This window comes from Gymnoscopelus microlampas, assembly GCF_963454915.1.
Source record: "Gymnoscopelus microlampas genome assembly, chromosome: 13".
NCBI lineage: Eukaryota > Metazoa > Chordata > Actinopteri > Myctophiformes > Myctophidae > Gymnoscopelus > Gymnoscopelus microlampas.
In genome coordinates, this window is record NC_139950.1 from 28,045,211 (window position 1) to 28,061,106 (window position 15,896).

The following is a 15,896-nucleotide window of genomic DNA, read 5'->3' on the forward strand; positions in this document are numbered from 1 at the left end:
GGAGGTCACTATCTGGCAATTTGCACATGAATGCAAGGCACTCATAAATGATTCCTTGGTGTTGTTAGCGTGCATATGTTGGAGGTGGCTTTTAGCTGGGGCAAATTCTCGTTCCCTACCCGGAGTGCACAATCCATCGGTTTCCTGCTGAGAACCATGGCCTCAGATTTGGAGATGCTGTCTGCAAAATAGCAATCTATTGAGTCACCCAATTCGATAGGCAACACATGCCAGTGTAACAGGCGCTGTGCAAAAGCAGGACGACTCCTCATTCCAATAATAAACTAGGGAGGCAGTGGGGTGGAGTACAGGAAGCGCTCGTCTCCGATGGAACCGAAGATGGGCGAAAAAATCTAATCACAACATCTACAACGGATTTTTCCCCCCATTTTACTTAACAATCAACGGCGGATATTTGAGACATCTTTTTTAATTGATTTTTTGGTTTGTAATCGAACAGCCAGAAGATGACGTCTCGGGGAGCGATCCAACCGAGCCAGCAGAAACTGGCAGAGAAGCTCACCATCCTCAACGACAGAGGCATCGGGATGTTGACCCGAGTGTACAATATAAAAAAGGTTAATATTTTGCATCAAACATTAACTGTTCAATATGTACATTGCTACACATTCGATTGTATATCATGCAGCTGGTCAAACCGAGTTTGATGGTACCTCCCCTTAGATTACACTGCCTTATGTGCAGGCTATCATATTTAGAGCTTTTGATGTACAGTAGTGAGGGCATCATTTAGACTAATCTTCATTTGTGTCGAGCGACAGAGTACTTTGTCGCACGAGCCTGTCGCTCGACACAAATGAAGAGTATTTTCAGCTGTGGAAATTGAAAATACACGTTTTTGTCGAGCGATAGGCGGCTTGCATAAATTCGTCGTAAATCAGTGAAGTTAAGTTATATATATCCATGACATTTTGGATTTAAGTCTATTAGTATTTTTTTGGTATTTTTATTATTTGTATTTGTTTTAAACAATTGATACGTCACTGTTCAAGTATTGGCTCTCGGGCTTTATATTATATAGTTTGCATTCTTCAATGAAATATCGGAATATAGTGTTAGCTACCAGTTATAGCTACTACGTTAGCTTAAACTGTTGCCGTTGGATTCCGAAGAAAATACTAAGTCAGGGAATATTGTTGTTACCCATATAATGGGATGAGTGTCTTTTGGAGAGAGATTCGTTTTGCAACACATAAGCTTGGTTAATGCACGCAGGGAGGGTTATTGTGTCAGACAGTCAGTCAAGGCCTGCTGTAGCGTCAGCTACAAAGCTAACGACTCATAATGGCGACAGAGACGGCTAGCTTAGTTTGTATCAGCGTTGCCAGGTTGTGAGAGAGAAACAGGCAACTAGGTCTACGAAAACAAGCCCAACAGAAGCGACCAACACATGAGCACTGTAAACCTATGTATGCATTAGCCCTGGTCCAGAGCTTTACTGAGGGAGAACTCAGTAACGCTCTGGACCAGGGCTATGTATGCATTAGCTATTTGAAAATAGCCGATCTACATCGCGTCGGGTTGTGAGCTTGTAGATCAGCTATTTTCCAAAACATACTTGAAAAAAGTGACAAATGTAGAATATTTTTAAAACATTTTAACAACACAAATCTGGTACGTACGGGGGTCCCATGGCAAAATATTTTCAGATGGGGGGGGGGGGGGGGTCCGTGGACAAACACATTTAATTTGGGGGTCCCTGACATTAAAATGTTTGAGAACCACTGGTTTAAACAGCATTAGGAAACAAGCCTAAATAAGCAACTACACTTTAGAAACTAGCCCATAAAACCCGCAACTAACCAATATTTAAAAAGCAACTTTACAGAAAAACTAGCCCGAAGTCTAAGGCTTATAATAAGCGGACATGCCAACACTGCTTGTGTAGCTACTAACGTTAGCCCTCCACTGGGGTCTGACTGGGATTCGGGCGTATGCCTGTTTTACATACTTGTGCGTCGGTGTCGCGCACCGAAAATTGCAGACCTATAAGCCAACAATATGAGTCGCGGTGTGGGGCATTGTGGGTTTGTAGATCTGCTATTTTCACTCGGGCTGTAGTCTGACACAACAGAACTGCAATCCACCTTGCCAATTTGACCGTTATTCGCGAATCGCCAGAACATTTATGTTTTTTGAATTTATTCACCGCAAACGGGGTTAGCAAATAGGATTAGTTTGCTTGTTGGTGGTCGAATCTCAGTTGTGGGTGTGATGTCCCACTTTCAGACTGACAGACAGTGGTGTGTAAAGTAACTAAGTACATTTACTCAAGTACTGCACTTAAGTACAATTTTGAGGTATTTTTTACTTTGCTGGAGTATGTCCAATTTTCAGTACTTTTACTTCTACTCCACTACATCTCAGAGGCTAATTTTATACTTTTACTCCACTACAATTATTTGTTATTAGTTACTTTGTAGATTTGGATTATTATTACAACCACTTAAGCCCTATATACATTTCGGCCATTTGAAAATAGCCGATCTACAAGCTCACAATGCATGCAAAAGATTTGTATACATTTGAAAACCTTGTGAAATGGGACATTCTGCATAATGACTCATTATGCAGAATGTCCCATTTCACAAGGTACTTTTACTCAAGTACATTTTGAAATACGGACTTTTACTTATAACAGAGTATGCCTACATTGCAGATTGATACTTTTACTTAAGTAAAACATGTGAGTACTTTTTCCACCACTGCTGACAGACAGACAGACAGACAGACAGACAGACAGATTGCTGGTATTAAGTTAAATACATAATGATATATGCTCCCATAGTTATGTTACAGAAAATATATTTGCGTGTTGTTGAACCTTATTCTAGCTATATTTGTTTAAGTGACATAAGGAGTCTGTGGGTGGGTGTGTGATAGTGAAGGAGAATGTGTCTGATGAACATGTATAAGACATATTGTTGGCTGGGAAATATGGTAGCCTAATCAATAATTTGAAAATTCAATATCGGTTCATCCATTTTCATTGTAGCTTTCAGACAGTATTGTAAGATAAAACATACAACAATAATGAATTGTTTAGAATTTTAAAATAAGTTTAGAGAAAACAAGACGTATTGGACACAGAATATTTATGTTTTGGTCTATATGCCTACTCTAATTGCTCAGCTCTTCTCACTATCATTTTAGTAGGACTAGAGAACTGCACCGTTTATTGTCCATAAGTATACTATCTAATGTGGTTTTGTAATGCACACCGTACTACATTTTTTAAGACCTTGAGTGTAGTGAAATGTATACTAGAATTGGCAGATACAGCCACTGAGTCCCACAAAGTATTCTTCTAGCAGTGACCCTTCCCTCTTTTCCATTGTCTTTCTCATCATCTGTACATCTTTGCCCCTCCATCAGCTGTCACTGATCTGTCAATAGGGTTTTGAACTTAGGAGACCACAAGGGTATTTTAAACATTTGGTTCCATCAAGGTGATTATTCATCATTGTCAAAACATTGTAAAGTAAAAAAAACTTTAATACTTTATAACAGCTAAAAGACAAATATTAGACCACATTTTGACAGTGACTGATTATGACAATGGAACCAATTGTTAACAAGACTAAAAAGAGGCTAATATCCCCACTAGCTGCCCCAAGAGACTGTGCTGCTCCTTATATCCAAAAGGCCAAAGGGTGGCGCAAGATTAAAGGCTATGTGTCATCATTAATATGGTTCATCCTGCAACCTCTCCATTAGATTATGAGCTATCAGTTTGCAAAATTAACATTTTGACCTAAGTGTTGTAGAGGAAAGATCATGGGGCCACTTAAATATTTAAGATTCATCCTGCAGGAATCATGAATGTGCTCACAGGGTGTTCCACACACGCTGGCTGCTGGATACATTAGAACATGTCCAGCTGGTTACTTTTTTACTGCCTTTTATTATATTTTGTGAGGTGCTTCTCCTTTCTGATCACGGCCTACGTCTCTGTACACTAATGTTGCACTTGTTAGAGACCCGCAATTCACGAAGTCCAAATAGTTTTCTGCTTCGTTCCCTCATGAATGTATTAGTAGCCTAATAATCTGGCATTGTCCTGGCCATGTTTTCTTTGCTCCCAAGCAGAGTAATTTCAGAGTAGCTACAGTATCTGTTTGTCTGGGTTAAGTTTTTTACAGCTGCATGGTGCAAACATTAATAGCCTACATTAACTACTCCAAATGTAGGTAAGATTAGCTTGACGGAGACATAAGTTGCTGTCAGACTGCTTTCACTTTTGATCACTAAATTACCTGAAACATGTTGTCATGCCTGGTCTGCAACGTCTACATGTATATTTCAAGAAGTTGTCTTGTTATTTCACATGCAGGACAAAGGCATCCAATGCAGGTTGAACGTAATGGTAGATCTTCTGCACTGTAAAATGAAGAACCTGAAAATTTACGTCAAAGACGATCGTATGGCTATATCAATCTGGTGCTAGTTCAACATCGCAGTGATAGACTGAGTCTATTTACGGTATTGTGTAAAATATGAAGGATAGGAGTTTGACTTTATTCATGAAAGCAGAAACAAAGCACTCTGTCCGTTTAAACACAACTCAAGAAGACTCCCTAAATAGAAAGAATAGCCAGCACCCCAAAGTCCTTCTGGTACTTTTTAATTAATTAAGGCACAGGCATACACTGACACGTTTCGGCGTCAAGCCGACACCCTGAGGAAGACTTTATTCTAATTTAACTTATTATCAATGTATTCACTAAAATCAATTCTATGATAGAGCTTTATCATTACCCCCTCTAATAGTTATTTTGACAAATCTGTATGGTACAGTATGTTAATACTAACACAACTGTGTGATTGTAGTCTTCCTGCTCTTCGATTCAAATCCTGGGTAGGACATAGAAGTTTGGGGTTGCAGTTTTAATTCTATAAAGCAAGAAAATCAGTGACTTATTGACTTAATCATTGAATGGACACAAACGCAGAAAGTTTCTGAATCATACAGTATTTACTATTTAGCCTGTTTGCCATTTCCATTTTATTAATATGTAGGCCTAGGTGATTGATAATGGAGCCAGCCATTCCATGAAGTTTCATTTTAGGACATCACAAATGACTGACTTGGCTATATGGTTTCTAACTTTGGGAGGCAGTTGTTAATGGTCACTAATACATGATATTGTCTAGGCTTTTAAGCTATATGTGAGTTCAGTTATAGTTTTGTACGAACTATCAGTTTGTTGCTACTAATTAAAGACACATAAATTGACTTAGACAAAATGACCACCATGGGTGTGTGGTATTGTCTAATACATGTATTTGCAACAAGGATCCTGAAGAAAATGAGGGAACAGGCCAACCAGGTGGAATGCTCTAGTCTAGTGGAGTGGAGTGAGATGATGATGATTATTTTACATTTTTATTTACAAACCATGTAGGATATGTTGGATGCAGGATGTTACTGGTTCCATAATCCATTAAGCATGAATCTGTGTTGAGGCAGTCCCCTCCTTAATTTTGGGAGGGCCATTTAATTTCAATAAAGTCTTTGAGTAGTTCAGGCAATTTGGATGTTGAGGAACAGATGGAATTTGAAATGGAATGCCTGCACTGTAAATGGCTCACATTATTTAAAAGTTCCACTTTTGTTTGGAGCAGCATCTCCACCTGTATATATTTGGAAGCTTACCCATGAGAATTCTGGCAATTTCCAATGCTCTGCGGGTCTCCAAAGCATTAATATTGTGTTCAACAACTAAATCTGGTCTTTTGCAATAGCACTCGCTGGAGGTTTGACACAGGAGTGACAGGAAACATGACTCGGACGGGGTGTAATGTCACTGGTCAGAGCCTTGTTGGTCAATGAGGAAGTGACTGGCTCGTTTGTTTTCACCACGGTGTGTTTGGTGTTTACCCCAATATTTTTTTCTGTTTGGTTGTTATCAAATTCTGAGGCATTAAACGTGCAGGAATGATTAATGCATTGATTATTGCATGAATGGGATCACAAGCTATGCCACAAATTCATAGCATATTCTGGCATACTAAATGAGGCCAAAGATGGAGCTACTCGAAAGCTCTTTTTTTTTAAAGGATTTAAATCAATGTAATTGACACTCAGTAAGAGTCATCATGGCAGCTGGGCGGCTGCCATTTAATTCCTCTGCAGGGAAAAACCTGATTCAATATTCTATAAAGGTGTGCTCAAATGGAGCATGCCAAGTTTAATTAGGCAATAGCCTAGTTTCGGATTAGAGACATTGCATTTGATCCTGTATGTTGATTCAAACTTCAAACTGTTTGCATATCTGGGCATATCGGGGCCTTGCTAAATAATGATAATTGTGCAATTAATTGATGTAACCTAACATATGTCTTCAAGGCCTTAATTGTCACCTCTTTCACAAGACCATGGATAGAAAGCATTAGTAGTCTATTTCTTTCGGCCTTCTTGACAGGTAATAGAGGTCTGCTTAGCTGCCATGTGGTGACTGCTGTTTTGTTAATCTTCTAGAGAAATATAGAGTTATGTGTGCAGTGCTCTGTTGGTTTGCTAATGCCCCTGGTTATTTTGCCCCTCTAAGAACACCACAGCTAAGGATGTCGTGAGCTTGCTTTGTAGATCTGCTATTTTCACTTTTTTCAAAACATTTTGAAAATCTGAATTTCTTTTTTTGGAAATGTGTTTCAATACAACACTGCATTGATTGAAAAAAGAAAATATACATTGTAATTTAAATATGCTTTTATTATAATATATAAAATAACTTTTATTTGGAATACTTGAGTATATACTTACAGTATATACTATCACCACTGGCAGCAACTGAGAAGACCCTCTCACCCCATGTTTGATGCTTGGTCCTGGGAGTTTGCAAGAGGTTGGATTCCCCGGGAGGGGGCATGGTGGTGGAAGATGTGGGAGAAGTAGTGGTGAACTAGGTTGTTTATTTAGGGCCTTGTTGACGGTGAGAAGTATTTTTGTAATGTATTGTGTGTCTGACTGGTAGCCAGTGAAGGTCATGGAGGACTGGTGTGATGTGATCTCTGGAGTGAACGTACTGGTGAGCACTGAGTAGGCAGGCAGAGGAGTTTTCTACAATACTGTAGGATTTCTCTCACTTAACCTTTTTTTTAAATCATTACCAATAAAGCATGCCCAAGTTACAATACAAACCCAAGCTTTAGATATACTTAATGCAAACAATATCTTCAAAATACATTTTAAACTTCTGTTTAGTTTCCACAATTTGAAAGTGGTAAATATCTCTAAATGGGTTCTCCCAAGTGTTGTCAGAGAAAATATATAGCCTCGAAAAGACCAGAAAGCTGAATTTGTCATCCAGTCATTAAGGTGAATTACATCACCAGTAGTAATCTGGCCGCACCCTAACCATTGGATTGAATCCAAAGGAAAATTACACTGTAGGCCGCCTATACACAGGGACATGTTTGACTCACTGTTTAACGCTAACATTAGAGATGGAATACTGTATCTACACAAATCCAGTACGTTTTTGGTGCGTAGGTAAGGGATATTTGAAGAATCAATACTGGAAGTACCCACACAATATAAGGGAAGGCAAAAAGCAGTCAAGATGCTGAGAAATTAATTGATTTGACACGTTTTGTTTTAAATTTCCTGTCACCCTGTGACACAATAGGCAAATACATTTTACCCTACATGTGATATTAGGATTCAAACTCTGAATGTAATCTCTTATCCTTGGACCAAGATTAATACAACTACTCTTGTCATTACTCAACAGACAATTTCTCATGTAGCAGCCAAACAGTGGCAAGATTGTAGAACTAGTCAAAGCCATGATTATAGATCAGACTGTTAAGATGCAGACAGTTGAGAGCTTAATATTTGGCCATGTTGTTTTAGCCCATCCACATTCCTAAAATGAGCATTTTGTAATTATTTGTGCGTGCCTAGTTAAGGACACCACATGTGTTAAATACAAGACTGCATGCAGTAAATATGTATTAATGGATCACATGTTTACACAGTATTGTTATTCACTCACGCATGTTGTGTTAAGAGACAACATAACACAAGCTCTATTGCCCCCAACAAATTACTCAGATGTGATGCAAGTGTGTGTGTGTGTGTGTGTGTGTGTGTGTGTGTGTGTGTGTGTGTGTGTGTGTGTGTGTGTGTGTGTGTGTGTGTGTCTGTGGTGTACTAATGGGGCTACTAGTGGTTTGTCTGGGCAGGCTCCTTGTTTTTGATTTGTCTTTTCTTCTCTCCGTTCCAATGCTTCCCCCCCCCCTCTCCTATGCAGCAAGGACAAGTTTGGAAGGTTTGCAAAGTTTATCACCTTCCACTGATAAAACCCCCTTCACCCTTCCTCAACTCCTTATTACACGTCCTGCTCTTCTCCTCTGCTGGTTACCTGCACTGATCTGTTGCTCCTCTTTCTTTGTTTCATGTTTGAGTCTGGAACGCTGCAAGCAGAACTGGACACTTTCAGTTTGAGTACGCAAAGAAAACGCAAACAAAAAATCTCCCAGTGATGGAGCATTATTCTCAGTTCTAGGTTGTTTGGAAATAACATTTTGATTTGATTGAACATTCTCTCATTTCTGCACAGGTGCAAAAAGAACAACAAAATCGTAAAAGATGACGGCTGTAGAAATGTGAATGCCAAAAGCATATGGCCACTGTATAGACGAATCCACAGAACGCTGCCTGTAGCTGCGGTGTCGCGGTGCAGAGCGGCACCCGCCTGACACCGCAGTTATGATTGCTGCTCTATGGATTTGTCTATAGCCCAGGGGACAATTCTTTCTTTTTTTTCGTAAAGTTACCAAATAATGAACATTTAATTTCAATGAGCTCAATAAATTGAATACCTGGCTCTGGCTGGATAACTGGATCTTATATTTCTTTCAAACTAAATTATTACATGTTGCTTTTAAATTGCAACACTAAATTGGATCAATTTACAAACTAACTGTATATTGATCAATGACTTGTCAGTTAACGCTTTACATTCCTTGTTCCCATTCAGTTCAGGGCAGCTGGGCATGGCAGGATTTAGCTGGGGCTCTAGCTCTAAATCTGACGTTGTTTTAACATTTTGATATATTTTCAACAACCAGTGCAAAAATCAGTACAAGTGAAACTGTGTGTAATGCTAATAATTGGCAAGGAATACACAAGAACATTGTATCCAGAAATCCTATTTCAGAATGGAAGCCAGCCAGCCAGCCTGGTACAGTTTACTGGTTCTATGACCAATAGTGTGGGATTGTTCACACTTTTCAAATTGTCTACAATCTAGTTCTATCCTCTTGATGATATGCTTTCTGGGCGTTCTACCCTGCTGGTTCTCAAAGTGGGTTACATGGATTCTCTCAGATCCTTGAGGGGCCTGCCTGGAGACCCCTTATTATTTCATTTAGTTATTACAAGTTTTAATTATCACAATAACATATTTTAAGATTTAGCTTTCCTCAACCTATTCTTATCAACTTTTAATGCTGGCTCCCCAGACTACAATGTTATATCTTAATGTTAATTGTCATATTTGGGAGTTAGTAATTGTCTGAGCATCATTTGAAAACACCAGACGTTACCAGCTGATGGTTCCAGACAAACATGGAGAAACAAAGGTGGAGCAAAATGAAGGTCTGTTCTGGTATCTAGTCAACAGCCCCCACATCCTAATCCTCCTTCACTCCTCCTGCTCCTCTCAGCTTATTCTCATGCCTCATCCCTCCCTCCGTCCATCCATCCAATCATCCATCCACTGCACCTCTCCCATTCATTCATCCATCCTTCCACCCAGCCCCCAATCCCAACCCAACCAGTCAACTGTATGCACTAGCCACTACTAAAAGACAAGTGCCACTGTATATAAATGGGGGGAAAAAAGATGGGAAAAAAGGCCAGCATGGCCAGCAAGCTCTGTGAATCCAGCAACAAGCAAAGCTGCAATTTACAGTCCTTAAGGTTGTAAACTAATTTAGGCTCCATCTAACCGTTTCGTTAAGGCAAGCCCTGTTGTTATTAAACTCAAAGTAGGCCTCACTTAAGAGGAGCTAGTAAACTTTAGTCTTTCATAGGCCTCCGTCGGTCAGAGTTGACCATGGTTTCGCAGCCCCCAACCCCTGGCCGGCTTATAGCCAAACTCCCAATAGTGGTCCATATTGTCAAGTCTGTCATAGGCTAATGCCATGTTAGCATCACAACCACAATTAGCAATGCATTTGTGCAATAGCCAGACTGTGTGCTTTTTATAAAGCTTTATGGATCTTGCTTCCTTGTTTCTCACCGTGTATAGTTCAAAACGTCCTCCACAAGCCATAAATGGAATTTCATTGGCCTAAAGTAGTCCGGTAGACAATCATACAGTATTGATGCTATCGGCTATCATTTAAGGCCATTGAAGTTTCAGCTTTGGTTTGGTAAAAAGTAGAGGGGACACAAGGAAACAAGCTAGGAATTGAGGTCCCACCTGTGTCATTGATGGGGATTGAAACATTGTTGTGGTTGTTGTGTGTAATGACTCATATCCCAAGTCCCAGTGCTGTGTGTTCCAGACCAGCTGCTGTGTTGTAATGGTCAGCTTCCTAGATGAAGGCTTTGGTCAGTGAACTAGCTACTGACGGACACACTACAAGACACTATTACTGCGACAAATAGACATGGTCACACACTTGACACACACTTAAGGTTACCTTGCTGGCTAGCAATCTTTAGTGAAAACTTGCTCAGAGAGATGCAAGATAGGTGATCACTGATTCACCCTATCCAACCCAGTGTAAAACCAGTGACTTACAAACTAATGGCATCAATATGGTTCCGTAGCAGTCCATCTTGTCTCCCCCTACCCCCCAGTATTTGTTAGCTACTCCACTGTTCTGCGTTGTAATTTCGTTCTAGCAGTGGCTGGAGATGCTTCAGTATCATGCAAGCTGAGATTCCAATTTGTGGTTGTGGTCCTGTGTCAAGCTTTAAGGCTGTTCTTGTTTTTGTTTAAGTTGTGAGCCATCAAAACATTAGGTTAGTAGCATAGTTCTATAATATAGCTTTTATGTTATTCCCTCATGTGAACCTTGTGGCTTCCACTCAAAACCTCATGTTCTCTAGGGCACAACTGAGCTGATGACGTTTTGTTAAGTGCACTCAAACCTGCTAGGGCTTGTGTGTCTAACCTAGCAGCCCATAAAGTTTTATACGAACACCCTGTTTAATGGCACATGCATGGATAACATCTTCCTAACCATTCACTACTACACTGCCATACTGCATGAGTGCTATTGCTTTATGCTGGCATCAGAGCAATAAAGGCTGGAACAGTGGCACCTGCTGTTGTAATATATTTATTATAGCACTGCTGTTCTGTGGAGGCAGATATAGTTAGGTTGATGGGATTCTGGGAACATTCTTAGCAAGGGCCCTCCCCTTGTATAGTTTTCCTACTCTTTTCTATCTCTCCCTGACTTTGATTTATCTCTTCTTCCTCTGATTCATTTCTCTTTGTCTCTCTTAATACCCCCCCCCCCCCCCCCCATCTTGTTTTTCCTCTTTCCTTCCCTCTGTATCCTCTCTTTCTCCCCCTCACATTTTTATGTGCATCATTCTGCCTGCCATGCAGTGTGTTTGTGGTACTAACAAGTGTTGATTCAGTGGAGCAGTTTGGGAAGGAAAGTCCTACAGTTAAGTGTCTCTCAGTGTTTCTCAGCCAGTTTGTGTCATAGCACACCAAATTATCAGCCAATACAAGGCAACCATAAATAATTACTGACTGAAATAAAGTAACATTTTGGTTGCTTGCACAGTCAAACACAGTCAAACAACGGCTGCAAATTTTCACATGAGAAATTTGAAAATCTTAACAAAGATTACATACTTACATACATATATTTTTTTGTTTGTTTAATCTGACTTTATTAATTATAATGACTATGCACATTTCAGCTCACTCCAAATTACTGCGGTTGAGAACCACTTTGGGCTCTTGTTCACACCTAGACTATGCCAGAATCTGGTTTATCTAAACCTAAATCCTCCTGGTGAATGAACTTCTTAAAAATAATAGTGATGCATAATTGTTGATTACATTAAATTCACAAAATGTCTTCTCCTAAACTGTTACCATTCCTTGTGGTTGGGGTAATAATACACCAGAATTAGAGTACCTACAGAATATTTCTAGGTTACCATTTAAAGAGAAAGAGGGAGCTTTGCTTTTACAGTAGAATAATTGCACTGACCTTGTATTTTCTTGTTTTATCTCTTCTCACCTCCTCTGTCCTCTCTTTTCTAGGCATGTGGTGATCCGAAAGCTAAGCCCTCCTACCTGGTGGATAAGAACTTGGAATCGGCTGTGAAGTTCATCGTCCGGAAATTCCCTGCTGTGGAGACGCGCAACAATAACGTAAGACTGTGTGTGTGTGTGTGTGTGTGAGAGAGAGAGAGAGAGAGACTCTGTGTGTGCGACTGTGCGTGTGCTGTGTGTGTGTGTGGGGGGATGAATGATCATTGATAGCCTAAAACATTGAATCAAAGCAGTTATTTGTCTGCACTCCACACTCATCCCAATATGGTAACACCATTTCTTCTGCTGAACTAAAACCGACGACCTGTTAGAGGGATTGGGCTATTGATGTTTTTTTTAGTCTTTCAAGTTATAGGATTTTTGGTTCTTCAAAAAGTATTGAAATGATTACATTTGCGAAATGAAATGAAAACCATCTCTCTGGTCGGAAGTTGTCTGCAAAGTTTCCTCCATGAAATATGTTTACAGTAGGCCTTAGCCACTGTCCATCCAGGTCTTGGGATGTGAGATTAATTTTAAACTGCCCTTTAAAAAGTTTATGCAACTGGGGTCATTTTAAACTACTTTGGCTACTATTTTGGCAGTATAGTCAACCGCATCATAGACTAAATAAATGTCAGTTTTGTCAGATATGATGACAGAAATCATTGTATCAAGGATGCCACAGATGGTCAATTTATTGCCGAGGCACACTATTTGAATGATGGCCACACAGTGTTAGTCTGTATGTAGAGAGAAACCATGTCTTTTTGTACGGTCCACACTCCACTCCAGACAGATCCATCACTGTTTACTACACAGGCATAATTAGTAAGTTGGAGCTCAAAATATAAAACCAATTCAAATAAGATAAAATACTGATCTCTGGTGGACAGTTAGGTTATTACTGCCTCTAGTAACAATATGGGCTTAAGCAGAATGTCATTACATAGGTCTCACAAAGTAGAATATAAGCTGCATCTTAAATGTTTAATGAACAAAATCTAAAATTTCGTGGTAGTCAGTTATTTGCATTGTTTTTCTGTGTTGTGTATTTTGCTAGGCCTACAAAATGGCATTGGATTGAGTGTACGTGTGTGTGTACCAACCTGACCTCATGGCTCATTCAGTGATTTATTTCAGCATTAACTGTTAGCTCAGCTCATAGCTTCTGTGTGCGCATCAGTGTAAAACTGTCATTTAGCTAACCCGCACTGTGCGCGCGCACGCGCGTGTGTGTATGTGTGGCTAACTGCTTATTCAGTATATAACTGTGCCAAATATGTCTCTTATGTTGTGTTTCTGCTTTGTTTCTGTGTTTGTTTGTGTTTTGTTTTTTGCATGCTAAACTTGGCTTATTCCGGACTTGTGCTTTTTGGTAAGTTTTTTTGTATCTATAAGTTCATGTAACTAAGTTTTCTCTGAGTTTTTTGAATCTTAGTTTTGTAATGATGCTTTTTATTTTTTGGCGTGTGTTTTGCTTTGCTCCGCCGTCTGTCTTTACTCTCTTTCTCCCACTGGCAGCATTTTAACTTTTTACTGGCTGGCTGGCCAGCTGGTTAATGGGCAACTTCACTGAGACTTAACCTGAATCGTCGTTCTGTTCTGAGGAGAAAGCTCTTGCTCTCACAGTGCTGAAACATCAACACCAGCATACTTAAAATGGCACGTTTCACTGGTTTGTTTTTCATGGCTGGCAGAATTTTTCTGATTTTCCATAACCACTTAAGCCCTATATTCTATTTGTGCTACTGTAAGTTAGAAATAAATAAGTATTTTTTTCATTTTTAGAAATTAATACACCTATAATGAGGACATGCCCAAAATAGGGACACCAGGTTGACAGTGGTTTAAAAAAACTTGTTGGAGTTGCCCATTAATTATCTTACCAGGCTGGGTAGTTGGATTGCAGGCTGTTTTGAAGACTTGCCGACTGCTTGCTGCAAGGAGGAGGATTATATTTATTTTTTATGCTAATAAAATACAGAACACATTGGCAACCTCTGTTCTGTTGTACATGTTAACTGTTAGGTCTACAGTATGTGATCTAAACTACTAACATTACAATTCTTACGGGTCCTTATAGTTTAAAGTACATTATTACAATTAATTTGCAGGGTACGGCAGGAAATAAAAGTTTCTCACACGCCCCAGTGGCTGATGTATTTCACCATCCAAATTCACCATCCAGTTGCTATTTTTTAGGATTGACATGGTGTTTATTTTTTTAATAGGACAGGACTTTTGAATGATGGCAATATTTGGACTAGACCCTGCCAGCATATAGTCCAAACGTACCAGTATTCTGTTGATGTTAATTGTCTAATCTAGTTTTAGGGTGAAATCAAACGTGTTGACTCCTTGGTGAAGCAATCATTGTCAGAGCCTGTCTGTATTTATCATTCACCTTACTGCTTTCTTTATAGAGTTGCAGTATCAATGGATAGTTGGATACATTTCCTCTTAACCATTTAACATAACAGAGCCTCATGGCTGTCATTCAGTTCACAATGTATGTGGAAACTAAAAATAAAACCTCTCTCAGATTCCTATGTATGTTTTATACAAATGTCTGTGTAAAACCATTTCAAACAACTTATTTCATCATTTGAAATTTGAATTGAGGTGATTGAATAGAAAGTGAACTGAACCCCATAGGCTGCATGGTATCAATAGCGACAACTCTGTGGATTCTAATAAGTCTAGTAAGCATTGGTCGTTCTCCTTAATTCTTTGTCTCTGATCTCTCTCTGATACATGATGCTTTTGGGTGACATGGCTATCTCTGCTTTCATAAAGCTTAGATCATACTTTGGTACAACATCTTAATATCTGAGCATGTTCAGCTCAGCATGACTCCATCAACAACCAGCAGCTACTGGAATGTGTTTTCACCAACTTGTCTGCAGTTGGACAAAATATTGAAATTGCAATTATAATCTACTGCCATTTTCAAATTGATGCCAAAGAAAAAAAAGCTGCCTCTTTCAAAGGTTCTTCAGACACCTTTCCTCTTGCAGCATCTTCATTGGCTAAAAGAGCAATTCATTAATTAAATTAATTAATGATTTAAAGCTGAAGTGCAATTGTCTTTTACTCAATACAAACTCATATGTGAAACTTTAAATGTTTTACCAAAGTAAAATAGTATTAGTACTTGGTGACATCACTTGATGACTACTCTCCCCTACTATTAAGGGCTTTAAATGTATTTATGTATTTATTAAAGAAAGCATGTTACTAACCCAGTGTTACTCAATTGTTCATTATCTGATTGTTCCACTAGGACGGGGCTAAAAACCTAAAATGAATTTGCCACTATTTTTCAATTTCTGAAGATGGCCGTTTCCTGGTTCCACTGGCCTGAACCCTTTTCTGGCTTCTGTGGCAACAGCTTCTTGAACTTGACTCTGATTGACACGTTTGATTGATGAAAGTGACACGTTTCTGTGGATGTCATAGAAATCAAATCTTAGTTTAGTATGTCTGAGTTAAGTGTGTTTGACCATGCTGTAGTTCACCTGGAACAGATGGTACTGGTCAATACAACATGCTGCTTTATGGCTGACAGATGATACAAATAGTTTCTGATTTACAAAACCAGGTTGCACCATCACAATAGATGATGTCCTT

At 39.3% G+C, this 15,896-nt stretch overlaps 1 protein-coding gene across 5 annotated transcripts in view; it reads left to right on the forward strand.

The window, feature by feature from the left end:
* Positions 1 to 290: 290 nt before the first annotated feature.
* Positions 291 to 15,896, forward strand: part of nckap1 (NCK-associated protein 1) — a 36,179-nt gene continuing 20,573 nt past the window's right edge. For 3 of the 5 annotated variants that reach the window (XM_084076300.1, XM_084076301.1, XM_084076302.1), the window contains exons 1-3: positions 291 to 578; positions 8,280 to 8,297; positions 12,273 to 12,383. In XM_084076300.1, the coding sequence (XP_083932426.1) occupies positions 468 to 578; positions 8,280 to 8,297; positions 12,273 to 12,383 (240 nt within the window). In that variant the 5' untranslated portion in view covers positions 291 to 467. The remainder of the gene's footprint in view (positions 579 to 8,279; positions 8,298 to 12,272; positions 12,384 to 15,896) is intronic. The other 2 variants (XM_084076303.1, XM_084076304.1) reach the window with 1 other exon arrangement.